The sequence below is a fragment of the Anguilla rostrata genome, chromosome 5, assembly GCF_018555375.3.
Source record: "Anguilla rostrata isolate EN2019 chromosome 5, ASM1855537v3, whole genome shotgun sequence".
NCBI classification, from domain to species: Eukaryota; Metazoa; Chordata; class Actinopteri; order Anguilliformes; family Anguillidae; genus Anguilla; species Anguilla rostrata.
This window is the reverse complement of record NC_057937.1, coordinates 37,232,150-37,254,120: the sequence shown is the minus strand read 5'-3', so window position 1 is coordinate 37,254,120 and position 21,971 is coordinate 37,232,150. Positions and strand designations below refer to the sequence as shown.

The following is a 21,971-nucleotide window of genomic DNA, read 5'->3' as shown; positions in this document are numbered from 1 at the left end:
ACACACACACACACACAGAAAATATCGAACAAGAAATGGCTGTTCATCGTATTTTTATTTCATATCTCTTAATATAATCCTGTGCGTGTGCTTATAAACAACCCAGTTTATTCTCGTCTTCCTTCTCTCCAATACAGTGTTTTCCATAAATATTATAGTAGGAAAAGTTCACGACGCTCCTACGGGCAGCCATCAGTGTGATTAACACATTCCCTTATTGCTATATCCCAGAGTTCGGATTTTGACACAGAAAAAAAAATATATTGATATCCATTGATCAATAGCAAAGCGGTCAAAAATACTGATCTCCTTCATTACTGAGTCTCTTCAGTAACAGGTAGGACAGTTTTCTGTTACAAAGCAGAAAATAAGTACCTAGAAATAGACATTGTCCATACTCTCCAAGTCCAGTAAATGTTCTGTGTCATTGAAGAGATTATAACTGCTAACAGTTACATTTCTTTAAAAAAAAAAATCTGAATATCAATAATGATAAAAGGTAGAAACATATAATTTGGTGAGCTTTGCTTGTCACAACTGAAATGGTGCTGGAATCACTCAAGCTTCTAAAATAAATACAAAAAACAATCAATTCTTTGGGAATATATAATCATGTAGCATAAATCAATAAATATTAACAGCTGAAACAAGCAAATAAACAACAGAATATGCACTGTATGCTTTGCAGTGGTTGAAAAAAGCAAGGAGCTCAGATTGCAGTTTTTGAGGCTCACACTGAAGTACAGTAATCACACCTGGGCCAGTACAGTGGGATTAAGGGCAATAATCATGAAGGCTTTCTTTTTTTGGAGACTTCCTATCCAAGTACAGCTCCTGCAACAAACTGTTCTGCCTGTGCAGTTGTTCAAAGAGCACCACGGTCTGTTCTTTCAAAAGAAAATTCACTGTTTACAAACAAGTATTGTATTACTTGTAACTCTCACAGGAGCTTGAAAATGCATGGGTAAATTAACCTCATGGAACGTGTACAAAAGGATACAGCAAGAACACAGCCAACGTAGGCCTATATACCCAGGCCGATTTCATTCTTACGTTTGCACAGTAGTAACCCGAGCTGACTTCAAAGTCATGACCCATCTTTTACTTTTGCTCAGAAATTGGAGAACTTGTAATTGCAATGCAAATTGTGACTGATTTAAATTGTATAGGTATTGAATCTCTAAACAAGAACCTTTCTGGTCACGGGTGTACAAATGTACACGGGGAAATGTTCATTCCTACGCTGTAAAGAAGAGGCTAGATGCAGTTCAGTTCAGATTTAAAAAAACTGTGCCAACAAGTAAATAATGAGAGCTTGTGGGCATGAGTGACATAAACAAATGAGATGCTGGACTACCTCACATGTCACTTCTGAGGGCGGGAGGGGCGAGAAACCGAAGATTTAACCGAAGAATGCGGACCGGATCCCTTAATCACCACTCCTGATTGCACTGCTGCTGGCTCGTCTCCCCTCACACCTCACCAGAATCAAAGGATTCGGGGCAAGCGGGCGAGATAAACAGACAATAAATAAATAAACACAGAACAGAAAGGATTAGGTTCTGATACCAGGAAAATCCCGAATGGAATCGAACGTGCCGCGCGACACAATTTGCCACGACCGAGCTACTAGGCAAGGATTCGCCAGCCGGAGCGGTTCCAGGTTTCCCCCACGCTACATTTACCGCGATGCGGAGCGCCGCCGGAAAAAAAGACAATTACCCGGCATCGCCCGCCGACGTAGGCCTTTGCTCGCAGCGTCCGCCAGCATGAAAAGGCTGTTCTCTCCGCAGGCAGCGTGCAGCAGGGCACCGAATTTATCCGGATGTAGCTAGAGTGACTTAATAAAGAGGCGCCTGCCTGCCAAAACAATCCAAATCAGAGGCTTCGTCGGCGCTAACTCTCAAACCGCGTTGGCTTTCTTTCCTGTTTACTCGAGACTCGTTCGCGAGCTGCATGACAGCTCGAGACTGAATCAACTGATGCATTTTACACTCCCCACTGTGAAATGTTTCAGCTCTTGGTTTGTGTCAGCGCACCGCCTTTCTGTCCAAGGTCTAAACTCACAACACCTTTCATTTTTATAAATAGCGCATCCGCAGCCTCCTTCACGGATATCTCATGCCGTAGCTTTCTCTTCTAGACCCGCAACCCGCATTCACTTGTGTTCCACGGGAATGTGGGAATGTGTTCCCCAAGCCCCTCCTGCCAAACTGAATTGATGCCTGACCTCAAAAAAAAAAACAAGACCAGGTTAAAACCTAGTATATGGCTGGACCCAACACACGTGATCCGGCCGGCCAATGGTGTAACTTCATCACTCAGTCACTCAGTCACAGACATTCGCGTTTGTAGGGCTGGCCCCGCTGCTGCGGTCCAGCCAAAAAAAAAAAAAAAGTTCCACAAGTGGTCAAAAAACAGTGATATGACACGGGCAGCTCGCCTTCATTGTCCCAGGAACAAGAATCTCCCCCAACTGAGTATACCCAATTGGGAAATCTGTCTGCCTTCACCCTGTGGCTGTCTGTCAAACCACATCATTCTTTCAATATATCAGTGTCTCGCTGCATCTATCTCTCACTCTCCATGGCTCCCTCTCAGCCTTTCTCTGAAGCGAATCCTTCAGAAGCCATTTGGCAAACGTCGCTCTCTCCCTCCCTCTGAACTCGCAAACTTATCAACGGTCAAATCAGGCGACTTTTAATTTTTGGACATTTGTTTATTTTTCGCATCAGTGCCGTTTATCCGTCGCCGCGGTTTAATGGGAAGCCCTGACAATCTGCTCAGTCAACTGTCATTCCTTCCTGTCTGTCTGTCGGAAAAGACAGAGTTTTTTATGAAATTCGGGATGCCAATCCGAGCAGGTGCCAGGTGGCAGACAGACACTGACAGGGCATGAATATTTCAGAGGTTTTAGACAGCAACATGCTCCAGTTTAGGACAACTTGTTAAATAACAACTGAATGTGGGGGGAAATGAAACAGAAACGATACCCTGGGTAACAGCCCGGCCCACCATCAAGCGGATTGGACCGGATTGGATTTCTTTAGGCCCTGGCTGTGCGTTCAACAGCAAACGTTCCCACGGACTCCCACGGCCTGGGCATCTGTGCTAATTCAATAACTTCCATGACTGACCGTTGGACTGTATACATGACTGGTCACAGGCTTGCAGCAATGTACAACACTTCAGGTAGGTTGGTAGTGTTTTAATTAAGCTCAGAAAAACTGCAATTAAAACAACACCGTAAATTTACAGCACACTGCTGTTAATAAAATAAGGAAAATCACTGAATTGGAAAGTGCACTGGGAGCCCTGTCTTTTGGAATAAAGGCATAATTTTGTTGTTTCCTCCTTTTTTTTGTCACAGCACCATATTTTCAGGAAAGGACACACCTCGGGACCGCTACCCTTATTGCTACCGAACCTCGAAGGCAAGAGTCCACAGTCCATCGCCTACAGTTCTGTCTCCTGCTCACTGAAATCTGTACACCAATTATGCACACAGAAGTGACATGTGACTAAAGGACTTTGTCCATCTTCACACAGCTTGGAAACGAGGACGCAGGGACTGCCTGGAAGGGCCTGCAGCTGTTTGTTTATGAGTCACTGTGTACGAGTTCCAACTGACCAAACCGGCCAAGCAGATCTTGGTTCTGCAGAGGTCAAAGTTCTGCTAAAAGCGGGCTTCTGATTCGTTCTGGCTCGTGAGGTTGCTTTTTCAGAATGGCTGGGGGTGAAACTGATGTGGGAAGTTCTGCCAGGCAGGTGAGATTATCCTACGGATGATATACAGTGACCTGGGAGGGAGGGCTCTATGTTCCCTTCGGCTTATTGATTATATTGATTGACGGCTCAATCGGCAAATTGAAGTAATTCATCGTGGATCAGGTAGACCACGGAATTCCCTCGGGCGTCTAAACAGTTATTCCAAAGACACGTTCATCTGTCCCCCCACTTAATTGCCTTTTCGGACTCTTCTCCATATCAGAGCTTTAAGTTCACTTAAGGTATGTCCCTTCACAATGGTGCTGCGCAAACTTTGATTGTGAAAACGGTTCTCGGCCTAATATGAATGTCAATTAAAAATGATAAGTGTATAAATTCATAATCTTTCACTCAAAATTGGTTTTCAATGGGACGGAGAATGTCTTTGTTGATGTCTAATAGCAGCTACATTCAGCAATGCACAAAATGTATTTATGGAGTGTGGCACCTGTCGAGAGTTTGTAAAGTGGTTGGCTACATGTGACCTTTAAACTATGCCAAATATATATTCTTATTGCAGATAAAATGCATTCTGCTTTCTTCATGTTGCAGAAATCAGGTGTAGCTTTACGTTGTCACCACTGGTATCCTTTACTCTTTAATTTCAACTGGCATATTTTAAGGTGTTGGTGGGTGGGTTATCAGAGTATACAAGGCTACACAAGAACTTTGATGGAAGTCCTACGTTTCGTGAAAAGGCAAATCTCTGCTTGGAGAGTCGGGGAAGGCCTTGGCTTACAAAAGTAAGCCTGTTTTCATGAAGCCGAAGCCCATACACACACACACACACACACACACACACGCGCGTGCGCGCACGCACACATGCACACGCACACACACACACACACGCCAAGATAGCAGGGCTCTATCCTTTTTACCCTTAAAAGCGACTACATGATTTTGGAAGACAGTGTGAATTTGTAAGGATGCTGCCGGACACAGAGCAGCTGACCCGCTACAGGAGCGGCTTCTTCTCTTCACCAACAACATGGAGGGACTGCAGGCCCCTCTGAACACATCTGGTATTACTACAATACTGCTGTAAAAAACAAGTAGGACAACAAGAGCCGGATTTTCTACTCCCAGAGAAATCCTTTTTGGTTTCCTTCTAATCCTCGAGTTGTTTATCCACCCTGGAAGATTTCGCAAAGTCAGTAATATCTATAAATAAAATTTAAATGAAATACATAAATGCAAGGATCAACTATAGGAGATCCAAAATGTGGAAAAAAAAACAGATCATAACTCATATTTAATAATGTGATAAATGTCACTGGAGGGAAAAAAATGATGTTTTATATGCAGGTTTTAGTGCATAGGTCCCTGCAAGAAGTACTATTTTTTTTTTCTATGAACTATCTGATGAAGCCCCTGTTGGTTCATTTGGCATAGATAACAATGAATAAAATCAGGGGCCTCACCTGATGGACATCATCTCACACCCTCCTATCACTGGATACAAAATATTCATAAATATCAGGCTACATATATATTTACGGACAAAAAGGAGGAGGACAAAGCAAAAATAAAGAGTGTAAACTAGAGCTCTACGTCACCTGGTTAAGCTTTTTGTTCTCTTTCAAATCACAGTTATAGTGAGAGAATTAAAATAACTAAATTTAAACACAGTGAAGTCTAGGAATAAGGTGGGGGGGGGGGGCATCACATGAAAGGTTGTTTCTTTCAGTCCAGGGTACAGGAGGGTGTGATCGAACCTCACAAATTGGAGGGAAGCTTGGAGCGAACAGACTCCAGTTCGGACGAGTAGGCCGGGGAGCCTCTACGGGGAGGGAGGGCGGGGGACGCCCCCGGGGAAGAAGTCTGAGGTATGGACCCGGAGGACATTTTCCTGGGAAGAGTCACGTGCCCCGGGACCGAGCTGTAGGGCTTGCTCGAGAACGTCGGGGAGGAGAACGGGGAGGGGGGGGAGAACGGGGAGAAGCAGGGGATGGACTCCCGCGAGGCCGAGCGACCGGCGGCCTGGGCCACCTCCTGGGGCAGGGAGGGGTGGGAGGTGGAGATGAGTTTCAGGTCCTGGGAGAAGCAGCAGCCCAGGGGCGACTCGGCCCCGGGCCTGGGCCGGCCGGACGGCGGAGCCGCGCACGAGCTCTGCGGCGTCAGCAGGGAGCTGAGGGACCCGCCGGCGCTCGGCGGCTCGCTGTGGCGGAACGTCCTCCCCGCCGCCGGGCTCTGGACGGTGGGGCTGGGGGCCAGCGGGGTGCGGCAGGGGGACGCGCTGCCCGAGCCGTACTGGGCCAGCGAGGCCAGGGCCGACCGCTCCTGGGGGGGCTGGGGGAGGAAGCCCGACTGGAGGCCGGAGAGGCCGTGCTGAAGCAGGGAGGACGGGGAGCCCGCGCCCGCCTGGCTCTTCCCGGAGGACGGGGAGCCCGAGGAGGGCGTGCAGAAGAGGTTCAAGCCGCTGGAAGTCCTGCCCCCGCCCGCGAACTGCTGCAGGGACCCGGCCTGCGGAGGCGCGGGCAGGGGAGGCTGCAGCTGACCCAGCGCAGGGCGGGCCGAGCTGGAGGCCGGGGGACTGCCGGGGGAGCCGGCTCCTCCCGCGGCCCCTCCGGCCGCCTCCTGCTGGAAGAGCCGCGCGAAAGGCGGGGTGCCGCAGGAGAAGGACTGCCGCTCGGGAAACTGCCGGTGGAGCTGGGCGGCGGCGGCGGCGGCGCCGGACGTCGGGGAGTCGGACACGGGGAGCCGGCCGAAGGGAGGCGTGGAGGCGGCGCTGGGACCCGGCAGCCCGCTGCCGCCGGAGGCCTGCGGGCTCAAAGCCGAGGTCATGTGATGCGCTCGGAAAGAGGCCAGCAGGGGCGTGTCCGTGCCGGGGTGAGGCTTGGAAGGTGTGCCGAAGGGGGAGTCCCCGGCCGAGCTGGGCCCGGTGGAGGCCGGCACCACCGAGTGGAGCCTCTTAAGGCAGCCGGAAGGCTCCTTGAGGGAGCCCAGCATGGACAGCGGGGGGCGGAAGAGGGTGGCGGGGAGGTGGGGGTGGTGGGTCAGGGCTATGGCGACGGATGTGGTGGCAGCTGCGGCTTGGAGGGGGGCCTGGATGAGGGGTGCCCAGATGACGGGCGTGGGCGAGGGGGGGGCGGGGGGCGGGGCGGTCTGGAGCAGGTGGGCGCAGTGGGCCATGTCCCGGTCGTGCTGGACGATCTGCTGGATGATCTCGTTCTCCTGGTAGTTGAAGACTCCGGAGCTGAGGTCGTGCTGGACTTTGTGCTGCAAGATGGAGTTCTTCTTGCCTGAAAGATCACGCAGTTCAGATAACACAAACAAATGGTTACAAACAGATGAGTTCTGGTACAGCAAATAAGTCAGGGGGCTGCTTTCATAGGTAAAATCAAAAGCTATGGACATAGTCTCCCATGGGAACCATATTTCTCAAAGCTTGCAAATTTAACTCACACCTAGTGCGTAACAGGTGCTACATTAATACACTTTCTGATATGACCAACCAGTGCTGTAGTTTTACTATAGAATAGTGAGTTAACATCCAAATTGGACAGGACATTAGTCTAGATTGAATCAAATCTTTTCTAAATAACAGTTTGGTCAGTTAAGCAACTACCGAAATTAGCTTGGCAAACAGACAAACTAAACAAAGAGCAACACTTGCAATTAAGTCAAAGTAAGGGAGTTTGAGTCCAAGGCCTGGACTCCTTGCTACAGCTGGTACAGGAATGCAAGCCCCAAAATGAGAGTAAGACATAGGCCCATTTTATATAGTGCTGGCTAAAATGTACCTGGGAGATCTGGGAGAAGTTCAGAAGAGCATGAGTCAATTGCTGTGAGATGTACTACAGTAGAGATAAGAGAGAAGGGGATCTCCAAACAAACACTTAACAAAAAAATGGGTATTCCCAAAAAATGATATGCACTATGAAGTACATAGGGGTACTTCTCAGATGGAGGGAGTGTAGCTGTTGACCTGTCGATACCAGAGGATCAAATACGTGGGAGTGGTGAACCAGTCAAGGGCTCAACCACAGAGACGCAACAGAATAGAATTCCCCACGTCAAAAATGAGCTGGGAGTTTTCATGAACCAATTTGAGAGCTCACAAGCTACTCAGGGATCGCATATACAGTGAGCTCCATAATGCCTGGGACAAAGACACATGTTCTCTTGATTTGGCAATGTACTCCACAGTTTTAGATTTGTAATCAAATAATTCAAACGTGGATAAAGTGCACATTCTCAGCTTTTATTTAAGGGTATTTTTATACACCTTGGTTTCACCTCATAGAAATTACATCACTCTATACATAGCCCCCACATTTCAGGGCACCATAATGTTTGGGACATATTATTGTTATGTAAATGAAACGAGCCATGCATAGTACTTTGTCACATATTCTTTGCATGCGACTGGTTGAAGTCTGTGACCTATAGACATCATCAGGTGTTGATTAACTTCTTCTGGTGATGCTCTGCCAGACCTGTACTGACTCATCTTCAGCTCCTGCTTATTTTGGGGGCTAGTTGCCCTACGTTTTCCCTTCAGCATATGAAACACATGTTCAATTGCATTCAGATCGGGTGAATGACTTTGCCAGTCAAATGTTTTCCAGTTTTTGGCTTTGATAAACTCCTTTGTTGCTTTAGCAGTATGTTTGGGATCACTGCCCAGAGGTAGGATGAAGCACCGTCCAATGAGTTTGGAGGTAACACCCACACCACCATGTTTCAAAAGTGAGAGGGCGAAGGTGCTTTGTATCTTGCACAGTTCTTTTTGGACTCCATACAATGCTTTTGCCATCACTCTGATACAAGTGAATCTTGGTCCCACCTGTCCACACGTCCTTTTCCTAAAACTCTGCAGGCTCTTTTCTGCAGGAACTACTTAGCAAACTGTTACCTATTTTTGGGGCTAACTAGTGATTTGCACCTTGCATTGTAGCCTGTTTATGAAGTCTTCCACAAATAGTAGTCACTGACACATCTACGCCTGCTTCCTTAGGAGCGTTTCTGTCGAAGAAGTGTTTGGGGGTCTTCCTTCATTATGGTGAAAATTCTTCGGTCATAAACTGTAGAGCTCTTCCTTGGCCTACCAGGCCCTTTGAGCTCACCAGTTACTGAGCTCGCCAGTGCTCTCTTTGTTCTTAACGATGTTCCAAACATTTGATTTTAGCAAGCCTAAGATCTGGCCTATGTCTCTGATAGTTTTTTTCTTATTTCTCAGCCTCATATATGGTTTCCATGATTTTCAATAGCATAACTCTGGTCCTTATGTTGACAAATACCAATAACAGACGCCAAAGGCAATCAAAAGCCTAGAATCAAGACTTGATACCGAAAGCTCTCTTATACCTGCACTAAGGAAACAATTGAACACACCTGATCCATCAGAAACACACATGAAGACATTTGCCCCAAACATTATGGTGCCCTGAAATGGGGGTGGGGCTATATATAAAAAGTGCTGCAGTTTTGACATGGTGAAACCAAAATGTATAAAATGAAAAGCTGAGAACTTGTGAATGGTATGCTTACAAATCTAAGATTGTACTGAGTGCTGAGCCAAATCAAGAAAAAAATATGTATTTGTCCCAAACATTATGGAGCCCACTGTAACTCACGGTTTTATCAGCAGTTTTTTTATCCCCTGCTTTATTTTAATCCTCAACCACTGATGGAAACAGAGAGCGGTAAAAACATTACCACATGACGGTAAATAGAATTAGTGAGGCAAAGATCACTGTCACAATCCCAGATATCAGAACAGACAATCACAGAGCGCTTTGGGCAGTCAGACAACCTGCGCTGCCCCCACCAGTTAATTCCGTGAGAGCAGATCGGATTGCTCAGGGGCCATTAAGAATATAATTAATTAGTGGAGCACCGCGCTTTGTGAACGAGTTCATTACAGAGGGGGCTTTTGGAAAGGTGAGCACCGCTTATTTACCAGTTCAAAGTGAGCATGCCCTGTGAAGCCGGGGGGGATGCACTCAGGCAAACGGCAATCCTCGCTGCCAACAGAGAAGGCCGCGATTAAGAGGCGGCCATTTTGGCTCGAAAGTAACCCGGCGGCGTCTTTATTCTGGGCTGCCGAAGCACGAGCTCCGTCCAAAAATATCCACCCCGCCGTTTCGTCGTGACAAAGGCATGCAAATGGATTCCGAGGTCTTGGACCCATCTGACAGCTGGGAGAGGAGGCGGCGAAACTGAACGAGAGCGACCCAACGGCGAGGTGCCGAACCTGTCCGTCAGACGGCCTGAGCGTGCTCACAGTGGAGGGGGGGCATTTCTTCACTCAGATTTAGGAAGCCATCTTGAGTCATTTCTCATTAACTTTGGTCACGGCTTAGCTGTGAGAGCACGTGGGCGGGTAGGCGCATGGGGGTCCTGCCGTCCCGCAGGTTTCCGAGCAAACTTCGAGGAAGGGACGCGCTTACACCTGCTGCCGCAAGGTGAACCGACTCCTCATCCAAAATGGCGACTTTAATTTAACAATCGGGAAGCGAGGCATAACAAAAAAACCCAACAGGGCCTCCGGCCCTCCAGGACCGTAGACGTTCTTCTCTGGCACATCGAATCACACTCATATGCGACAGCAGCGGGAAGACAGAGTGTTCTCCGGGTGTTTATACACAAGCAGAAAAGTGGAGAGAGTCAACAAGAGCAGGAGCCTGAGCTCCACACAAGCTGTGGCAAGCGCTCCCTCTCTGATACCTACATTTATTTCGCCGCTGTTTACATCTTTTTTAGATTACCCAATATTTATGACTCAATTAAACAGTTTTTTTTGTTTAGACTTTGAATGTGAAAGCCAGTCATTGTACACTGTCTATCTCCACTCAGGCTGTCAGTACCTCTGATGTTGCTATGAATTAAAGGTGAATAATGTGGAAACAACACATGCATTTTAATGCTTGTATTGTATATATATTTTTTGTGTGTTGCCCACACATTACATATGCATCAGTGAGTCACAGCAGCAGAGAGGCATCTACGCATGAACCTTCCGGTCTTCTCTCGGAATAAATTAGAGCTCCAATGGCTCCTGGGTAAAACCCCAAATCTCCGCCCACTGGCAGAACCCACAGAAGCAGATGTACCGAGGCCAGCGTGGGTGGGGCAGAGGGATCCGTGCTAATGTAGCACATCTGCTTACCGGCCTCACTACGCAGCTGGACACAGTAGCCTTCCGAAATGCAAAACGCTCGCCAGCGAGGGCGTGGCGGTATCCCGGTAACGGAGCGGTTTATTTATAGACTTTCTGCTGGAGCACTCAATTTACACTTTTTCTCACAGGTAGAAATATTTCATTGTGTAATCAGTGTGTTCAGATTGCGCTCAGTGTGTGTTCAGTACACGTTCAGTTTATACTCAGTGTGAACTAGTTATTCCGTTCTGTTTCCTGGTCATAAAAGTTTAGTGTCTCTTAACCTTTAATCATCATAACAAGGCATCTAATACGCATGTCAACAGTCGGCACTGGTGGAAGGTTCATACAGAGAAAAATATCCCATGGTTTAATACTCCCAAAGTGACTTTAGTAGATGTAACATAAAAACAATGCTATGACCAGATAGATCTTTGCTAGGTACCTGAAAACCCACAGAAGATAGAAAAAAATGTGATGAGAATGTTCTTAACTGAACATTCTAAGGCTGATGTAACGATCTCTACAGGAAACTGAAACCAATGGTTCTAGAACACTGATGTAGGATATGGAAAAACATTCCAAAAAGAACCTACTCTTCAAAGGGTTTAACCTGACAAAGACCTGACCTGGTCACAAGGTTGCTCTGCGGTACTGATAACAAATTCCCCTTTTAAGGTCCACAGCATCTGGGATATTTTGTCTTCCCCTGCCCTCGATTCCCACCGGTAGGCCGACCGCGCGCTCCGACCACTGTGCACTCTCACCTATGCGGTCCAAGCGGTCCAGCGCCACCGTCTCGAACGCCCTCCTCATCATGGGGAACTCCTCCAGGACCTCGTTGAAGTTGTCCACGGAGAGCGAGTACAGGCGGCAGTACGTGTCGGACCGCACGCTGGCCGTCCTCCGGCCCCGCGTCAGCAAGCAGATCTCTGCGACGGGGGACACAGAAGACACGGGGGGGGAATCAGAGCGGGCCGGACGGCGCCCGGTCCAAACGGGGGGAAAGCCAGATTGAATTCGGGAGGTGAGCATCGCCGTGCGACACGCAGGTGATAAATCAGAGAGCAATCCGCCAGGGATAAATCACCCGGCAACGTTTCGTGAAGGCGTCGTGCGAAACCACGGATCCCCGAAGATTTATGCGACGCGTTTGCACCCACACAACACGCACACGCAGAGACATGCCACTCAGTCACAAACTTTTCAAACTCAATCAAAGGTTTATTGCCCTGGACACTTTATATTTTAAATATAATTATACTGTACAAAAATCACTCCCATCCCTAAATTGTAGGAATTTAGTCCATTGTAAGTAAAGCTTCCAAAAGTTCTAAATGTTTAGGTCAATAACAATTTATTAACAGAGTAAAAATAGACTTCTTTACAGCATGTAACATATCCGGTTAGGCAAGTCAATTAAAATGCAGTGCCGTTCAGGTACCAGCTTAATACCCCTTTCCCAGAACAAAATGTACCAATAAGGTGGCAGGTAACAAAATTATCATGCTTTGTATGCATGTCTTCTCCCTTCTGATAGGCTTTCATAATCTTTGACACCCTCTTTTGTACTTCCACATCTCTGGCAGGTCTATCCCAAATCAACATTCATGCGTCCTGAGGCTGATCGCATTAACCAAGTATCCATTGCCATGTTTGTGCGTGTTTGTCTGCCGCCGGTCGGTTTGGGTAGGCCATTAACCACCCGCCTTAGATCATTTCACATCTTCAGCAAGTGTTCACACTCCAGTTCAAGTCAACATCCAGACATACGGGGGCAGATTGAATCAACCAACATTCCTTACAACATATATAAAAAGAAAAAATGGGGTACTAACCCCTTCCTTTGTTATATACAGTACATACAATCACGTGTACAGATGCAGTATATATCTATATATACATATGGATTTTTGGCATGAAAAATCTGTATTTTCTGAAATCCACAGTGGAAGCACTTAATGCAATTCTCCAGCCTTAAAGGTCCGCCAGACCTCTCCCCTCCTGGCAGATCACAGGAATAATGCTTCATCTGTAGCGCCGCGGCGGCGGCTCCACGTTGGCTGCGGCTACAGCTCCACGATAGCGGGCCTATCTGTGCTAGCGTACTGTGCCCCAGGTGCGCCTGGGACACGTGCTAACGGTGCGCTGGGACTGCCGCGCTCCGCCGTCCGTCCGACCGCGAGCACCGCTCAGAGGAGGAGAGAGCGATTCTCCCGCGCTCCATTACAGCCGGGGATTGCTTTCATTTGGAGGGACTGCATAAGACTGAACGTCCCTTTTATCGATTTTCATTCGAGAATAGAATATGCTTTTCCATTTCAGGTGCCCCGTAAGGACCTCGGAGTACAACGTCCTTTTAATAATTTTCATTCGAAAGTAGTGTTCTTTTTTGATCCATTAGAACTAGAGAGTCCATTTTATTTGCACTGATGGAACTGAATTTCTTTTTCTTTTCTTTTTTTTCTGCTCAGTTGGAATAAGGGCCGTCCTTCTCTCGCCCTCGTTTATTTGTATTTCTCGTTCTGTGATGGCCGGGCTGTCCGTTTCAATGTAATTTGTCTGCGGAGCTGTGGGTGCCATTAGCGTGACTCGCTACCTCCCCCTACGCCGGAGGGTGCATCTCCGCAGGCCGTCGGCCGGTAATCCCTGCAGGGGACGGCCCTGTTGTGTGGGGGACGAATCCCCGCGCCGTCCAGCTCTCCGGCTGAAGTGAGTGCCGCGGATCTGCGCCGCTGAGCCCCGCTGAGCCCTTATCCGGCCTTATCTCGATGTCTTTAGAGAGGGGATGTGAAGAGAGCTGAACGCAGAGAGAGAGAGCCCGACGCCGACCGGCAAAGCGGCAAGCTGGGCGCCGGGCGCCGAACGCCGAGAGCTTAGCGCCGCGCGGGAGGGGTCGGTTTCTGGCTTAAGTTCCGGGTCGATTAAGATCGCCGTCTCAGATGCTGCCTAGTACCCAGGGCGAACCGTGTTTGCCCTTCTGCCCCAAGAACGCAAATAGTGACAGAACCTGCATGTAATTTCCCGCTTCGCCATCCACTTTGCTTCTTTCCGGTCAGATTAGGGACACTAAACACTTTAAATGATTGACCTTGTGAATGAAAAACCCATGATTATGTATATACCTTTTTTTTTTTTTTTTTTACAGTTTTCAACTAATTTCCCCATACCCTCTTGTAGCTTCAAAAATGTTGAACGCACGTGCGTGATTTTGGTGTCAAATAAAATAACGTTGGAACATACAATACGTGTAATCACCCATATGCTAATCATTTGTCACAAAATTCTATTGCTGAATTAAAAATAGTTTGATCTACTTAACTCTCATCTAAGAAATACTGCATAAGTGCATATGCATTTACAGGATTAGGCGCAATTCATAAGAAAAAAATTTGTTGATTAAGAAAGGATTTCATATTTTGATATATAAAATGTATTGTAACCCTAGCAACTCTAGCTGCAGTTTAGTAGCTGAGAAATTTTAACCCAACTGAGCCGTTTTTCCATTTAGAAAACAGGACTGATTTCCACTGCATAGCAAAACAAGCACGGAACCGTACAGACCCATGGCGCAACTCACTTCCGCTGACACATTTTAGCTGGCACCACCTGCGCACGCGTCCTACTAAGCGAAGCACCACCTGCGCATGTGTCTGACTAAACGTCCATGAGTGAGTGAGTGACCACAATTTGCCACGCATAGCCCACGGCGGCAGTCCTGCCTGCGCGCCGTGGGAAAAAAGTTCATAATTAATAAGTTGCCTGGTACCTGAGTTTGTTTTAAAGCTTTGCATCCTTTCCTGATGTTGTTATCTGATTTGGAAGAGCATTGTGTCTGGAGATGGGGGGTAGCTGTGGGGGTAGCACTCTCCTGTCAGTGTCTATCTCTGTCCCAGGTGGAGTCCTCCAGCCTTCTCACTGTACACATGCTAACCTTTTACCCACTGGCACAGGTTAGTCTAATTCCTCATGACATTACGTGAGCTGTCAGGAGGAATATGAGAGGTCTGTGTGTGTGTGCATGCGTATGTGTGTCCATGTGTATATGTTCCGGGGGGCTTATGTCCTAAATTTTTATTTGACTCGAAGCCCACAACATAATTGTATGTTTTCTTGCCTTGTCTGCTTTGGCTCCAGTCCAAAAGTTACAAAACGCCACAATTTTACTGTTGTTTGACGTGAGGAGAGAAAAGCAATTTCTCTTCTTTCTGTGGAAGAAGAGGAGAAGCTCTGATGGAATGGGGCTAATGTAAAAAATCTGAGAGCAGTACTTGTCCCTTCTGGGAATTTTGTTTGAAATAACACCTGAGTAAGGGCGGGGGGGGTGGCCAGAGGCTCTGGAGAGCCAGGTTACACGGAGCCCAGACAGGGTGCAGACAGCTCTCAGTTCAGCTGTGTGGGATCACAGCACCGTGTTGAGCGCGTACTGACCTCGAACAGAGCCGAGGTGTAAGAAAATGACAAAGATTGACGAATCCTTGCCTTTTGATGCTGGTGTGATACAGGCATGTCTGCCAAAGTATGGAAAAACACAACTATGGTCACACTGCACTTACATTAAATGTGCCACTGCACCAAACTGAACCTCATTACCAATCACAGCATGTGACTTGCTTTTCTCAAGCTACATATTCCCCCCAACATATGAGCAGTTCCTGTTATATGGCAGCACGTGCTCACATTCTCACATGTGCTTCTATGTTGAATAATGAATCCTCTGTGTGTATGGGGAGGGGGGGTATAGATAGGGTATGGAAATATGGGGGACCTCTGGGTGAGAGATACAGGCTATGCTCAATTTGGCTCCGCGTGTGCTTCCTGTGATGCTCACCTGAGATTTCACTTCCTCATTTGCGGGATCGTAGAGAGAGCCTGACTGCCTGGCATGAAATCTGTTCAGTTCCCCAAGCATGTGACAGTTATGTAAATTAAACGAACGGCTAAGACATGTTTGACAAAGGACACATGATGTCCCTGCCCCCATCCCCCATGTGGCACCATATCTCTAAAATAACTCTTGGCTACTGAAGGGGTCAAAAACAACAAAACCGTCCTCGTTCAAAGAGTTGGGAAGCAACTACGCAACTCCAAAGGCCTAAAAGCACAGTAATCCTGTTCCAAAGTCCAGGCATTCACAGTGGTGTTTTCGGGTGATAACATTTGAATTTGGGTCCAAATCATATTTTAAAAGCAGCAATAAATAATTTCTATTCCCGTCCGCTGGCGCTAGCCACGTTTGGGGGCGCGTGGCCCCGTTGCGTGAAATGTTGATTAATGTTGGCATCGTCTGAGATGGATTGCTTGCCATCTTTCCATTATTTCCCACGAGCTCGCCCAATGAGAGGGCAGAAAGGTCGTTCGGAGCAGAGGAGCCGTAATTAAACTCAGACAGTTGGGTCATGTGCTGTTAAATTGCCTCCCTGCAGTTTTTTTTCATCGCTTAAACGGCGCGTTTTAAAAGATAGGGCGTTTACTTATGGAAAAGTTGTGTTTGGGAAACGCACACTATGGCAGCTCTCTCATGTACTTTTGCAGCTTTGCAATGACCTGGACACAGCTACCATGGGTTTTTATATTCTGAACATGTTAAAGCACAGCATGCAAGGCCTCAAATAAGGTCTCTTTGAACATTTACTAGTCACAGGCTCTACTTTGAACATATACTGGTCACGGGATGGACTGGTATGTCAACTTAAAGAACAAACAAAAATAAATAAAACAAGGAAAGTCATTAACTGAATCTGGTCTACACCCTTTCCACCCACCATGCTAACAATTCATTGTAGCATAAAGACAGCCTCGGTTCTCAGCAAATGGGCGATTGCACTAGAGACTTTCCAGTCATTCAAAAATGTGAAGAGAAATATAATTTGTCTTTGCCATCAAATGCAAACTGTAGCTTTAGCCAGACCCTAAAGGAACTAGGGTTTTTTTGCAAGCTGTCATTATGAATATTGAAGCATAGAAAGATTTTCATGTATGCCTGTGACCTTATTGTTGGGTTTCCATGATGAGACAGCTGAAGTTTGGTCCCCTTACCCCCGAAGTAGGAGCCGTCGGACAGCTTGGTCTCCTTGTTGCCTTTGGTCAGCACGCTCACCACTCCGTGCTGGATGAAGTACATCTTCTTGCCGATGGTGCCCTCTCTGATGATATAGTCACCAGGCTGGAAGACCTCGAACCGCAGCTTAGTCAACATGGAGGTCACAAAATTAGGGTCCGCGTTAGCAAACAGGGGCATCGAAGCCACCAGCTTCCGACAGTTGAAGTTGATGATTTCCTGTGGACAGAAAAATGAAGGTTAGTTTACAAGACACGTAGAGTTGTGAGTTTTTGACTACAGATGTCATTACATCAGGAGAATCCTAAAATTTTGTTCTAGCACAGCATGAAAACACCTGATTCATCTAATCAAATGATCAGTCTTAAACAAAGAATTCATTTTTTTAAATGGTGGGAGCTTTCCAGTCATGCCCATCCTCCAATCATTTCGGACACATCTGGAACAGATGAAATGAAATTGGAGTGTGGGTAAATCCGCTCAAGTTGCTCGATTATCTTCATAACTAGAAGGCTGTTCTTGGTCATACTACTCTAAGGAGAGAGGACCGCTTCGTCAAGGGGGCAATTGCCGTAGCGATAAGTAAAAATGTGGACGGACGATCCCCACCTCCCTCAGCGGCTCGTTCAGCTCCCCCAGGATGCTCTCCTCGTCGAACATCTTGCCCTGGTAGCGGTGCTCGTAGTAGTCGTGGATCCTCTGCCTCATGTCCGCTGGAAGCTTGTGGAAGGACATGTACTGCTCCACTTGTTTGTACTGCAGGAAAGGAAAGGAAACAGGCACGGTACATTTGAGTTCACACTCCGATCGAGTGGGAGAGAAACACATTGCTGTTACTGTGGACTCAAAATTCAGAACACGAGAGAAACGAATCATGCTGAGAAACACATACTATCACCGTTCACTCAGTATTGCGATGTTGTGAGAGACAAAGACATGTTACCACAGACTCAGGTCCCTGATCAAATAAGAAAAAACCACACTGTCATCGTAGACTCAACATTCTGAGCACAAAACAAAAACATACACTTACTCTAACCTTTGGACAACATGAAAGTCTGAGGGTCAGCCATTTTAAACATATTATTCTATTAAATATTTTGGTAACTTACAAATATACTCTTAGATTTTTAAAGTTGCCCATTAAAGCCAGACTACGTAAAGTGGTTCACAGATATACAACAGCGCAGTGATTAAAAGTAGTTACATCACTGACATTTTACTTGCGTGTAAGTAAAAGTACTCCTTTGGAAAATTATGTTAAGAAGAATTTAAGTAGCTTTTTACAAAATAACCTACTAACCAGTTTGAGGGTTGAAAAGTGTCATGCAGAAGGTTTAAAGTTAGTGAGGGATGGATCTTAATGGACATCTTACTTTACAAATGTGGACTTGAAGTGACAAAGAAAACAATCCAGAAATAAGCCTGACATTTCCCGCTCAAGGGCAGGAACCCATACATGTAAAGATTACAGAGAGAAGTCATATCATTGACTCGCCTATCAAAAGAAGAGCACTTTCAGCTGGTGGGGGGAGGGGGCGGGAGGCTCCGGGAGAGCAGCAGCAACTCCCGGCTTATCAACAGGCCTCCCTGATATTCGAGTCAAGGTACATGTTATTTAGGACTGACACACTTTCACTTGTCAGGCAAGACTGGGGCCTCATTAATCACTGGCTCTAGCACCGGTGTTAAGAGCACTCGGGACTGCACTCTGACAAATGATAGTAGCTTTAACTCATCATTATCATTTAACATGTGTGTCTAATTGCATCTCGGAATCAATTTGAAGCCGAACGTTAAAAAGTCGCCGAGCGTCTGAAAGCCGAGCCCAGGGGAAGTACATACCGACCAAGCGGCTTTCAGGAGGCAGGTTCACAAATGACTGGCGCGTCGTCGAACCCCTCCATTTCCCAAAGTCACACTCTGTAGTGTGTCAGAGAAAAAAAAAACCCCAAAAAACTAGGAACTTTTTAACAAGCAAAAAGAGATTTGAAGAGGAAATCTGAATTATTTTGGACGCAAAGCATATGTAATTAAAGGGGCCACTACACAAAAAAAATGAAATGCAGACGAAATGAAAAGGCACAAATAAGAGTGGGGATTGGTCAGCTCCCGGAGGATCAGCCCCTTTCCAGGGCAACGTAGAGCCCCTTGTTGAGGAAAAGCAGCTCCCCAGATCACAGGGTCTATCTGCTCGGCATGGGTCACTTAGCGCTGCTGCTGACGCATACAGATGTCAGACAGGGGTGCTGGGGGGAGGGGGGGGATCAGGTAATCGAATTATGTTCTAACCCCATCCCAGAGAATAACAACCCTCCCCCTTCGCTTTATCTCTCTCTCTCTCTCTCTTGCCCTCCCATCCAATTTTCTCTCTCTTTTTTCTTGCCAGGACAAGCTTCTGAGGAAGGTGCCATGTGTCTGCGGCAGCAATGCATTGTGGGTCTAATATGCTGTATCCCTCCCCCTCCACCCCCCCCCCCCAAAACACACTCCTGCTCAGCCTGTCTCCGCTACTTGCCGCACACAGAAGACACCTGTTGCATGCTAATAATCAAGTACCGTCAGCCGCGACCTTTCACCTACTTACCATCCGCGGCTTCTGGCGCGCTACCTGTTTGATCATCAAAGCCGTCCATTTTGAAGTCAGGAATGAGGCGTGCAAACACGCCAAGATGCAGCGAGGACATCAGAGGGGTTTAGCACTACGCTCTACAAGACGGGGTGGAATGGCGCTCGGAGATACCGGAGATTGAACCCCAATGGACCCATGGGAAAAATATGAAATATGAAATGTGAAAAAAAAAAAGAATTTGCTCAAATGCTTCATCTTGACTGAAAAGCTAAGACAACACTGCGCAGGAGTTCACTTAGAAACTGCCCTAGAACATCACTAAAATGATATACATTCATTTCTTCATTGCACATCTAAAATACTGTAGAGGAAAATAATCCTAACAATGGGGGATGCAGTACAAAATTCCAGGGAGCAAAAACTTCAAGCTGCAAAATAAATTAAAACTGAAGAAAGAAAAGAAAATACTGAGGCATTCAGCCCCCAGGCAACTGTGGGAAATGATAAACCCTCACTTTGGGCTATGATTTGGAATCTATTTCTTATCAAGCAGTCCATTTCAAACCTCCCTTTGCATTGATTTATACATTTGGGGAGCTGATAATGAGCCAAAATGACTTCTCTTTTCTCCCTTGTCTGGGTGCGTCTGCATCACAGGGTTTAGCCATGGTAGCATCTGACGCTTTTACGAAAAAAAAAGATGGTTTAAAAACAAACATGTTCATTCAAATAAGTCAACGAAGCTTAACGTGTGAATGTATATGCACACAGCCCGTCTGGGACTGCTGTGTTTATTGTAGCGACACTATTCTTGGAGCAACTGACTTGGATTTGCATTATTTCACATCAATTTTTCTGGTGATTGATTTTTGCACCGCATCTAACCTCTAGCACAGACAATCATTGCTATATTCATCTGTTCCTCCTCGATTTGTGATGTACTTTGAATTTGATTCTGAGCAACTCAGCCTTGAAGGGTGTATCAGTCAAGTGAACAAACAGCTTTTATAATATTGCTCATTCTGTTCTGCGAATTAGCATGAAAGGTACTTCTAAAAGGCATTTCAGTCCTATGTGCAGCCTTGATCCCAGGGTAACTGGTGTCTGAACATGGGTTTGAACATGGGTGAATTCACTCTTTTATGGACACATTGTGTGACCCCCCCCCCCCTCCCCCGTAACTGAACTCCCCCCCCTCATCAAATCAAAACTGTGAGCCTGGCTGTGACAGTTAATGCAACACAACTTCAGAAAGCTTGATATTCTCTCACTCGCTCTCCCTCTCTCACCCACACACACACACACACACACACATACGCACACACAAACACTAGATGATGTAAATTCCTCAGCAAATAACAAATGAATAATTTATTTCCCAACAGAGATGTCAGCCACTTAATTACAATTTCTAAGCATTTACTTTTTCCTCTCTTTCTCTCAGTATTCTCTCCATCCTCATCAAACAAGTCAGAGAGGGGTTACGGTATGTAGTACAGTACTGATTACAGACTGAATCACTGATGTTGTGAACAATGCCAAACAACCACGCACACATTCAGCAGTGCTTTCTGGGCCAGGAATATCACGTGTGTATTCTTATGGAATGAAGAGCAATGCACATATGGTGCAAGCTCATTTTTGGGTTATGGTCTATTTTTCTCAGTAGAAAAAAAAAAATCACACATCAGTGAATTTAATTTTCTTGGAGGTGGTAAAAAAAACTGAACAAATAAGATCAGAGAGTTCCTAGCCCATGGTGGTGAAGATTACTGTTTTGATTGGTTAATCTGTTAATGGGGTCGGGAACAATTCAATTAATCATCAAATACTATCTATTGACCACTAATTGGGCCCGGAAATGTGAAAACCATCAAGAAAAATGAGTTAATATAATCTTATTATCGAACTCATTATTTCTTTAATCTGACTGTAGGTACATCTGTTGCCATCCTGTATTTATATGAAGATCATGTTAGGATGTGGCTTATGACACAGGAAAAGTGTTTCACACACACCTACAAAACAAGCAAGACAAAACAAACCTCTTACCGAGCAAATATAGCTGTTTACAATGGGTTTCCATAAGAAACGTGTGCCATACCATGAGACCCAGTATATATGTATGTATGTATGTACGTATGCATGAATGCATGTATGCATGTATGTATGAATGCATGTATGCATTTGGATGGCAGGTATGCTGCCCACTATGCCCAATACCTATACAGCACAGAGTTTGGCGCTTCTCAGGGATTTCTACAGAAATGACTGGGCGGCAGCATAGTACAATGAGTAAGGAACTGGTCTGCAACCTGAAGGTTGCAGGGTAGCACAATGCTGTTGTACCCTTGAGCAAGGTACCTAACATGTAATGCTTCAGTATACATCCAGCTGTATAAATGGATGCAAATGTAAATGCTATGTAAAAAGTTGTGCACCTCGCTCTGGATAAGATTATCTGC

At 46.3% G+C, this 21,971-nt stretch overlaps 1 protein-coding gene across 1 annotated transcript in view; it reads right to left on the bottom strand.

Moving 5' to 3' along the window:
* Positions 1–36: 36 nt before the first annotated feature.
* Positions 37–21,971, bottom strand: part of hcn4 (hyperpolarization activated cyclic nucleotide-gated potassium channel 4) — a 66,267-nt gene continuing 44,332 nt past the window's right edge. Inside the window, exons 5-8 of the mRNA XM_064336037.1 lie at positions 17,544–17,690; positions 16,913–17,153; positions 11,641–11,805; positions 37–7,010 (exon numbers count right to left, since the gene is read on the bottom strand). Of these exons, the coding sequence (XP_064192107.1) occupies positions 5,485–7,010; positions 11,641–11,805; positions 16,913–17,153; positions 17,544–17,690 (2,079 nt within the window). The 3' untranslated portion in view covers positions 37–5,484. The remainder of the gene's footprint in view (positions 7,011–11,640; positions 11,806–16,912; positions 17,154–17,543; positions 17,691–21,971) is intronic.